General features: G+C 38.5%; 1 protein-coding gene across 1 annotated transcript; it reads right to left on the bottom strand.

Annotated features, from left to right (window-relative positions):
- Positions 1-143: 143 nt before the first annotated feature.
- LOC128497687 (extracellular calcium-sensing receptor-like) lies at positions 144-8,838 on the bottom strand. The gene is made up of 5 exons (XM_053468207.1): positions 8,797-8,838; positions 7,454-7,855; positions 2,910-3,140; positions 1,922-2,045; positions 144-1,051 (listed from the first exon to the last, which is right to left on the bottom strand). The coding sequence occupies exons 1-5, from the start codon at positions 8,836-8,838 to the stop codon at positions 144-146; spliced, it is 1,707 nt and encodes a 568-aa protein (XP_053324182.1).
- Between the last annotated feature and the right edge of the window lie 2,465 nt (positions 8,839-11,303).

Raw genomic sequence — 11,303 nt, 5'->3', positions numbered from 1 at the left:
GAGTTTCAGAATAACAATTTTAGAGAGTCTCATTCATACCATTTCTGAGAAGATTTTAGAACACTCTGGGCCTCTTGTCGTGCTTTTGGAGCTATCTGGGTTGTCCAATCTGACTATGCTGTATAACAGTATAATATACAATATTATAAAAAGGTTTTACCTAAAAGATGTCGTTTAGTGTTAAGGTCAGCCTTGAACAGAATAATATAACATTTTGGGAGATATATACAGCTTACAATTCCAAGACTTGAAGCCAAGGTAGCAAATATCTCCACAGCCACCATGTTTTTGCCCTTGCTGCTCAGATAGGCCGGTATAGCACAGACCCACACACTGCAGAACACCAGCATGCTGAATGTGATGTGTTTGGCTTCATTAAAGTTGTCTGGCAATGTCCGTACCATGAAAGCTAGAAAAAAACTCACAGCTGCCAGAAGCCCCATGTAACCCAACATACAGAAAAAGGCCAGGACAGAGCCTTCATTACATTGAACAATGATTTTCCCAGTGAATGTGTGCATGTCTAATTCCTGAAACGGGGGCGAGAGTAACAACCAAATAACACTGATCAGAACCTGACCAGAGGAGCCGACCAAGACAACAGCATTGGACACCTTGAGTCCCATCCAATTTCTCCAGGTGCTGCCAGGTTTTGTTGCTTTGAAGGCGATACAAACCATGATGGTCTTGGCCAACACACAAGAAAGTGCTGCAGAAAAGGCCATTCCAAAGGAAATATGACGTATCATGCAGGTTATATCCAACGGGCGACCAATGAACAAAAACACGCAGAGGAAGCTCAGTTTGAGGAAGCCCAAAAGGACAAAGCTAAGATTCCGATTATTTGCTTTAACAATAGGGGTGTCTCGGAATGAGAAAAATATGACAACTGTAACAGTAGTAATTAAAACGGAGAATATAGAAGTAACACAAAAAACTAAAGCTAAAACATCCGTTTCATAGGATAGAAACTCCAGTATTTTGGGAATACACTTGGTTTTTTGTTGGTCAGGCCATTCATTTTCAGGGCACTTGAAACAGTCTTCGCTGTCTATCAAACAAAATATCACATGAATGACATTATCAGTACTGGATGTTAAATACAGTTACATTGCGAAACCATTTAAAAATTATATGATTTTTTGTATTAACTATTTTTAATATATATAAAAAAAATATATTTAGTTTTTTTTAAAAAATTGAAATTTATGATGCAAATAGCAGGTATGATGTGACAAAAATGGACATGCGTATATGTGTTATCAAGCAAAGGATGCAACCTACGACAGTGAAAAATGTGTATCTTCATAAAAATAAATATTTAGTAATGATCAAAACACATTGCCTGCCTGTATCCAGTCTCAAAATATTGAACGAATAGGAGAACGTGAAAATACATCCTATTCAAACCTAATATGATGCCCTATAGTGTGATCTCTAAGGATCTCCTTTATAATGTGTGCTGGGAGATGTTCTTCGACAAATTAAATTGTTCTAATGATATTATAATAAATGCAACTCTTTTTCTTAACAAATATTTTAATAATAGTTTGGGGTTTCAGCCAACCAACCGAATTTGAATATGTGATATGATGGTGATGTAAAAGCCAATAAATAATGAGAATAATGATGTGGAATAAATGTATCTAATATAAATGTATTTAACTCCCGCATTATGACTGTATGCACAGTGTAAAAAAACCTTTGAACTTGGACTCTCTATACTGAGAAGAGATGGTGTCTGTGGACAGTCAGAGACATGTAGATCTTCTGCTAGAGCATATGGTTAGATATGGACACCAAATTGACACAATAATTTTATTTGCAGATCAAGCGTTGTATCTGTTTTATATTCCCTGTGTGTGAAATTGTAAATTTATTAATATTGTAATGAAGGCCTCTTTGTGGCAGAATGGTGTACCTGATACATTGGAAAATTCTCCTTCTGAACATGGGATACAGTCATAGCAGCAGATGTGAAATCCTTCCCTTAGTGCTTTTCTGAATCCTGGATGACACATTTCCGTGCACCTCAATCGAGGCATCTAAAGAAAAAACTCAAAGTTCATAGACTGAAGAATCAATGTTGCCGGTGTGCAAAATTGAACAAATTTCCAAAAATGAAGTAATGATATAGTAATCTACTATGCAAAATCAAGCTTAAATCAAATTTTAAGAGAAGACCAGTATGAAGAAAAAAACAACTTAGCAAAAACTGAACTGTAGTCAACTTTGTGTAACATGATAGAAATTTATATTTTTTAAGATGTATAAAAATGTCACAGATATCTCTATTTTTCACATTCACCTGGCAATATATGACTAATTGACTTGTTTTATCTAATTTTTGTTCCATTATTTACGGAACTGGAGGCCACTCTTGATGTCAGTGATGTGATATTTTGGGGGTCTTTCCTTTCTCAAACACCACATTGAGCTGATGCTTTATGGCAATGCTAATGAAGTCCGTTCCTTCATAGACTTTCATTAGTCAGAGTGTCTGGTTGGGTGATTAACAGTGTCTGTGGACAGAGCGAGAACTCATACAAATAGCTAATATGCAGATGCCTGAAAACAGTATATTACAGGGCAAAAACTGTAACTGTTTTAATTAAAGAAAAAAGCACAATATTTTTGAAACCATATTTAAAATCTGATACTATTTTGTGTAATAATTGACTTAAAAATACATATTAATACCCTATTTGATAATAAACCTATGTAATAAACCTATGTTCATTACGTGCAGTCATATTTTTTATTTTTATTTGTTTTGCCTCAGAAAGCACTAAAGAATGTTGCATCTGGAATCCTTTGTGTTACGTCCCCAATTACTGTTACGTGGTAAAAAAAAAGTATCTTTAAACAGGGCCAAGAGTGTTGACTTGATACGTGATGTCATAACTTACCCTGTAATTTTTCCAAGTTATGTTGCAGATCTCAATATGCATTTGCTGGTTATCTGGAAGTGTTGAATCAAACGTGCCCACCTGATTCGGGATTTTCTCTTTTTGTTTTCCATCAAGTGGTATTATCTGATTAATAATATCATAATTTACTGGAAGTTCTCCTTTATCATCAAAATAAATGTCGCTGCCTGTGCTGTCTTTGTAATGAATGTTCTTCAGGTTGTTATTCAGCTATTCAAATAACAACAAACAGTTATCATTACAGATCCCGGGTAAATCAAATATTTCACCTGGAGACTTTCCCTCCCCGCCAATCTTCTTATTCAAATACAAAAACTTTTGGAGTAGTAGAGTTTAACCTCTTCATTCCCTTAAGATGGCCTTATGGACCTACTGGTACGTCCTGTACAAAACGGTGTGGGGGCATTAGGGTGACCACATCGGCCATGTTTTCCAGGGCACATATAACCTTTACGTATTGCTGACCAGCCCAGATGAAATGCTGCCCTGCAGTATGGGGGATGTATAGACTAATGGAAGGAACCAACTAGTCAGCTATACATCCGCCTTATTGCAGGGCAGCATTTTATCTGGGCTGGCAGCATCAATACACAAGGGGGGAAGCTGGGACAATTACTGTATTTGCTCCTAGTTTTTTTATTAAATATGAAAAAATAGTTTACATGTCAATTAATATTTACTAGTAAAACTTTTTTTCTTATTGGCAAATAAAAGGAAATAAAAACAATAAAATCTTTTTTTTTTTAATCATAGTTTTTATTAAATATGAACAAATTGTTCACATGTGCATTAATATTCACTAGTAAAACTTTTTTCCTATAGGGTCGTCTTATAATGAAGGTCGGCTTCTAATTGAGCAAATACCGTATTCAATTTTTACTTAGAAAAACAAAAACTGTCTGCGCTTCTTACCCTAATAAAGTTGGCAACAAATATATAAACATAATATAAATGAGAAGTTTTGGTTATAAGAAATGGCCAAAGCATAATTAAGCTCACCCGCCACGTCAAGGCACACTCTCAATAGGGTGAGAACCTACTCTCACCTCCTACATAGTGGGCACACAAAGCAGTTTATACTGCTACCAAAACCTTATTAATGTGTTGGGGGAGGTGCAATTAAACCTCCACCCATTTAACCCCTGGACAGCAAGCTGCAACCAGTTTTTACTTATCCAGAGATAAAAAAAAAAAGGACAAAACTTTCTAGGTCCAGAAATCAGTGAGAGGAAAAGTAAAGATTTTGTGTTACTTACTCTATTTCAATCTGCGTATATCTTTGACCATTTCAATCTGTATATGTTAGTGGCACTAAATTGTGGCTTTAGGCGTCCTGTGTATGATTACTTTTTTAGTGTAGTTATGTACTCCCAATCCCATCACATAAGATTCTACTTTATATTATCTGCCGAGCACTGATGTCATCTTTATCCGGTACACATGGATGCCAAGGATTTAAGATCCTGTCTATTTTATTTATTTCCATAAAAAGGCCCAATATCCTCGGCACCAGGCCCGTGATGCTCATAATCCGGCCCTGCCCAACACATTCTAAAAAGTATATACACTGCATGTATAGCTTGAAGAAAATATGCTAATACAATATTTTTCACCATTTCTACCAAAATCTGGTCACTTTACTCTAGAGAACACCCCCCCCCATTTGACCGTTTATATAAATTGAGGCCCATTATTAATTTTTTGTGTAGAAATTTCTCCGAAATGTATACCCCTAATAAAAATATTCCTGTTTATGAGTCCCTGGTCCTGTTCAAAGGTAAACTGCACTTCAGACAGTATATCCTGCAGTAAACTGCTGCCCCCTATTTGAATACAGGCTACCACCTCTGGGTGGATAATTATTAAATCAGCCCAGATTTATTGCATTTTTTCTATGTTTGCCACAGACCCCAGCATGTGGCACTGTAAGGAAAAACCGGCAAGGTTTTCCCAAGAAGTTGGCCTACCCCAAGCAGAGGCGCGGCACTACCAGAGCTCTGCACAGTAATGAGCTGTTGGCCCTCAGGTACACTGACAGGAAGGATGTGTATATTCTCTCAACTATAAACATTGAGAGGTGGTCACCTGCAGTGTACGACGGGAAGGTGATGCACAGGTGCTCATGCCTCACCGGGGTGTAGATCTTTCTGACCGGTGTCTGCAGCCATACCTGGTGCTGCATTAGACCAAGACCTGGTACAAAAAGGTGGCTATTTACCTCAGCCAGGTTGCCATGCACAACACATGTCATGTGCCACTGGGAAGATCTACACCTTCCTAGCGTTCCAGCTGAAAATCCTGAGGGATATCCTCTTTGAGGAGTCCATCCTAAATGTGCAAGATGAGAATGTCCTGCATCTTACTTGCAGGCATTTTTCTTGCACAACCCCCCTGATGGCAAACAGAAGCCTCGGATGCAGAGTCTGTTACATATAGGGTATTAGGAAGGACTCCACTGGTACCACTGCCCTTCGTGTCCTTCTTTGCTAGGACTCTGCATTGATGAGCGCTTCATGATCTACCATACCAGGTTAGATTATAAGATTTATTTTAAATATATATTTATATATTTTACGTTGCGTTAAGTTGAGCCACAAGGGGAAAACGGGGGTATTTTGAATTGGCATAATTCCATACGTTTTGGCCCTGCAAATTCCAAGGAAAACATAAATAAGCATAGGAATAAAAAAACCTATGCATGTGGGGTATTTCCGAGGTAATCAGGAGATGCGGCTGGACAAATTAGGCTGGATTTCTCTGCCATAACACATATCCTGTGCAAAATATCTTAAGCAACACTGACGTGTTGTTGACAAAAAGCGCAGGAAATTATTGCTATGGCTGACTTTAGCAGGGATTGGTGGCCAAATGGCTGAATGAAAAATGGCCAAATTCTCCTGATGAGATACTCTGGGTTGTCTGCTTTACAGAAATATGTACTTTTATCGGAGTATTTAGAATTAGGAGGTCCTAAACAGGCCCAAATGAGACATAGGGCCACTAACGCAAAATGTGAAAAATTTGTCTTTGGAATCTATAACTCGCATGGACCGATTTGTGCTCTGTAATGTCCAGAAAACCAAAAAAAACTATGGATGTGGGGTATTTCCATAATCTGGAGATAAGGCTGAACAATTTTGGCCGGGTTTCTCTGCCGTAACAATTCACAATTTCTGCGACCACCTTTGACAGTGATTGGTGGCCAAATAGCTGCGTGAAGAGCCCAAATACCCCTGATACGATAGTCTGGCCTGTCTGATTTACAGAAATATATACTTTTGTGGGTATTTTTTGGTTAATTTATTCAAAATTAGAGTCGTAATCCCATCATATCAAATGTAAAAATTCAACAGTTTTGGATGATGCCAGAGGGGGCCCTTGCAGGCGACCAATATAGTTGCCCGCACAGCCCTTAAACTCTCCCGTTAACCCCTACGATGCTGCGTAGATAACGAGAGCAGAAATCCGTAGGTTCGCCATCAGGCATTAAAGACCTTTAACTCTTGGAGAGGGGAGACAGGCCAAGTTCCCCATCTGGAGTTAAAGGGCCATGAAAGCGACTCTACTGGTCGCCTGCAGGGGCCTCCTCTGGGATCACCCGATTGGTTGATGCCAGAGGTGGCCCCAGCAGGCATCCAATAGAGTCGCCTGCATGGCCCTTTAACTCCTGACAGCTCAACTTGGCCTGTCTCCCTGCTTCAAGAGTTAAAGGTCCATACCAGGATTTTAAAAGTCTGTACGAGGGACTCCATTGGTCGCCAGCTGGGGGCCCTGCTCGCGACCAATAGAGTTGCTTGTACAGACCTTTAAAATCCTGGCGCCAAAGCAGATGCGTAGTGCATACCGCGTTAACCCCGTATTAACCACTTCTACAAAAAAAAGAAGAAAAAAATGAACACGAAGAATATACATGAAACTTCGGCCAAACCAAACACAGGAATGGGCGAATATTTGTGGAATACGAATATTTTTCCCCCCATGAAGACGAACACGAAGAGTTGGCCGGTGCCCAAATCTAATAGGAACACATAAACATCTTACCATTAAACACTTATGGAGGACAGAACACTTACTTATAATGACCGATATTGCTTATTATAGCATTCAAGATACATATTCACCTTCACTTTGTAGCTGTATCTGCTTGATTGTTTTCCTTCCAAATTTTTCATTAGTGAAACATCAATGCCATTCAATGCCCATGCAATGGCGTATACCGCAGTATATACAAAATAAGGCGTTCCTGTAAGCACAAAATTATGGCTCAGTGATGTTTTATCCTTCCAGGTACAGTTATGAAGTTTAATATGAAGTGCCAATGGAAAAAATCTATTTTTATTAGGGCTCTTTGACAAGCATTGTAGGAAACATATCCAAATGTCTTCTAGTAATGGGTCATTTGGGCGATTAGATGGGTGAATATTATCAACAAAAGTCTTCATTTCAGGGATGTTTCTTCTGGGTGATGCGAATACTAAACTGCAGTTAAACATTCTGGCTGCAACATATACAACCTCATGTACATGTGACCATGAAGCAGGAAGGATGAGTGTCTTATTAATGTCTGTAGCTGATGCTTTCTTGAGCAGAGTCATATATTTTGCACTAAATGAACCACAAATGATGATTATCTCAGTTGTAGATTTCTGAATAATGTTAATGTAGTCAGTAAATTTTCCTTCTTTTGTAACGTAAATGGAGAACTCAATGCAGATGCCGTATTTAGGGGTCTCTCTGGTCAGATACTGCAATGTCCTTTCTCCGCTGTCATCTCCAGTAGTAATAATTCCAACCCAGTTACATCCGAGATATTTCAATAACTTCAAAATTGCAGTATACTGGACCTCATCCCCTTGAACGGTTCGGTAAAAGTAAGGATATTGCCTCCGGTCACTTAGTATAGAGTCTGTGGCCCCATAGCTGATCTAGAGATATGGACAACATAGGTGTAACTTATCTGCAAATATTTAGTAAAAAAGAAAAGCCTCAAGTGACTAATTAAATCCAGGGCCGGACTGGGAATGAAAAGCAGCCCTGGAAACATTTGGAGACCAGCCTCATATGGTTTATCTCAGGGTCGAGCTCTTATTCCCACACGCACCCCTTATACATGCCCGAGTCACACTATTTGCCGTACAAATAACTATAAAACATTCTGTGTAATAAAATGCCAGAAAGCATAAGGCCCTAATAAATGAAATACATTAGACATAATGGAATCAAAACATTTGCTGCGATCACATTATTCTTCACGATATTCTTGTAAGAAACTTCTATTTCTTTATTAATTCATGTAAACTATTTTTTCATATTTAATAAAAGCTATGATTGAGAAAAATATTTTTTTGGTTTTATTTCCATTTATTTGCCAACCTGTCCCCAGAGTTATGCACATCTGCCCCCAGACTTGCCACTCTGCCTCCAGAAATGCCTTATACCCTCCTATATGCCACTCTGCCCCATAATATGCCTTTTAACCCCCGAAGTGCTGAGGCACGGCCATTGGGCAGTGCAGTGCGTGCACGCCGGCCACTTTAACTTCATTAGGCGCGGGCGGAGGCGGCGATTCCCACTTTCAATCCCGCTTGCAGCCGCTCAGCGGCTGTTTTGAATGTTGGTCTGTCAGCTGCCCGCCCCACGCACCGATCGGCACCCCCAGTAAAAAACAAAAATGGTAATCATAGCTAAAAAACATATTGTAGAAACACAAATAAAGCTGTAGGTTTAGGGGTACAAAGTACCCTCGGTAAAGAAGATATATGATATAAACAAGGAACCCAGCAGTGGGGTAGAAATGCTGGTGATATACATATCTGGTGTTTTTTGGTTAGTCCAAATTTAATGGAAATTGTACAATGTAACTTACCTGAGGGTAGCCGTAAAGATTCAGCATTTGTGCCACAGCCATGGTTGTATGTGAAGCAATGTCTCCAATAAAACCCACCAGTTGGCCATGTTTCTTGCAGGAATAATTAGGTGCTATCACATTGCGTCCAGATATTATCTGTATGACGTCTTTTATAGCTTTATTCACATATCCACAGGAATCAAATACATAATATCCAACAGTAACATTGGGTAAAATATCTGGGTTCTTGTTAATTTCGTCAACGGTGAATATAAAAGCCAGGACGTGTGCATAATATTCAAAGTTAATACTGTGAATATACAAGCTCGGTATTACTTAACCCTTGTGGTGTGCCTATACATATATTGAAATAAATAATATAAACTTAACTGAAACTGGCATAAAATCAGATTGGGTGCATGAGGAGGAAAAGTCAAAACATCACAGGACTGGCAGCAGTCTCCAGAAGGTTTCTATGTTATATTTCTAGAGAGGAGAGGTTAAACAGGGAGAGGAAAAACCGTCCATCTCACTCACATACGCTATGATTTGGGCTTTTTGAAAAGCCCCACCAAACGTAAGGGTCCATCTTTCCTTCAACATTTCTTTATATTTGTTTGACATATTATACTATTTTATTGTTATCTTCCGTTACATGTTTCTGCCGGATACATCACTTGGACCCCTTTTGAATAAGATTCTGTTGGTATTATATATATCAATGTATTTATTTTTCACACTCACTTGGTGTGAAGGGCGCCCTCACCTATGTGTGTTTTTTTTTTGGGATGAATGTGATAATTTTTAATATTTCCAAACTCACAAATACCTATTGTTTTTTTTGGTACCTTCCTTATTTACTTTTTTAAAATCTTGTCACCCCCCCCCCCCCCTTTGCTTCCTCTTCCGGAGATAAAGATCCCCCTTCCAATAGTTCATCATCTGCTTTAAAAATTAGTTGCTGATTTTTTTTTTCTGGACAATTTGAAAGGACTTTAATTTTTTTTTTTAAATATATTACATTTTAAGATTTAATATTTGCTTCACACCCAAACAAGACTGGTGCGTAACGTGCACAAAACATAATCCCAATGCCACATACATTTATCTCATCGCCATCAAGTGCATAAAACATGGACTGTGCTGCCTTTATATATTCGGGTTGCGATGCCAGCAAGACGGACCGTATTGTGCTTTTTTTGCTTTAAATAACTTGAAGGGCTGCGCTGTGGCTACTGGAGCAGAAATCTGGCAGGTTTAGCAGGTTAGCATACCGGTTAGACAGAAATTTCACCCCGCCACGCAGTTATAAATTACCCCCATTGTGTTTTATTGTAAAACAAAAATGTAAGAGGACATTTGGCGCTGATAACATTAAACCTGATTAGACATTTCTTCGGCTATACTGTTTGGTGATTAAGTATCATGTAGCACAGTTCTAGAATGGTTGCGTTGCAGTGTAACAGCTATTCGGTTTAACCACTTATTTCCCACAGACACCAGTAAAGCGTTTAGAAGACGTTAGGCTTTCCTACAGTCAGTATAACCCAAAAAGGTCTCCTCGTGCCTCACATAAGGTCTTGACACATTATCTGGGATAGCTCCTATATGATGTAAATCTATTATAAATACATAAAGGAATCTACTCACTGCGAACACGCTTGATTTACATGCAGATTGACGTCAGTATACCAGTTTGTTATCCAGGTGTTAACTGTGAATATTCCTCCAATAATGATATCCCCTTCCTGGAAATACTCATATTCAAATGTATACGTTCTTCTTATGAGATTACATGGAGATTTCTGGATTGCAGATCTACAAGGAGACACCCAGAGGGCTAGGAAACAGAACAATAACATCTGGGAGACAATGATAGAAATTAACCAGCAAACCAGTAGCATTGTGCTCTGTTTAAAGCTCATGATTTTCAGCTCCAAGGGTGACTCTCCAAAGTTGCTATATAGACACCATCAGCTCCGCAGTAATAACTTGGTATCTCTGGACCGATTTGTACAATGAAGGATAAGGCTCTCAGCTTTGTGTTTATATAAAAACCTCTCACATTCTAATAATTGTGCACAAAGAAAATAGATATATTTCACTTGGGATACCTACCTTCTGGGCACCTCAAATACCAATATTATTTTAGATCATATTTCTTCTAGGAAACTTTGAATCTATTTTTTTCCATCAAAGTGTGATGTGTTGGTAAAGCATGTTGTTTTCTGATTCCTAACAACCAATCAAGTTTATAGCATTACTCAAAAATCAAATCCAAATTTTTCTATACAACGGTAACAATTTATTGCAGGGGTAACGTAACAATAAGCAGCAAATATCCTCTCACAGACTGACGTGTTTCGTGATCGTACATTTTGTATAATTAACGTATATAAAAACCTGCCACAAACACAACATACCATTATAGGGTTATGTTTACAGAGACCCTTCTGTACTTGTACTGGAAAAAACTTGATTTCGGTTATTACATTTCGGTGAAGGCCTACAGAGAGAACAGTTAG

Source organism: Spea bombifrons, chromosome 1 (assembly GCF_027358695.1).
Source record: "Spea bombifrons isolate aSpeBom1 chromosome 1, aSpeBom1.2.pri, whole genome shotgun sequence".
NCBI lineage: Eukaryota > Metazoa > Chordata > Amphibia > Anura > Pelobatidae > Spea > Spea bombifrons.
Note: the sequence above shows the minus strand (reverse complement) of the source record. Positions and strands in the feature narration are given on the sequence as shown.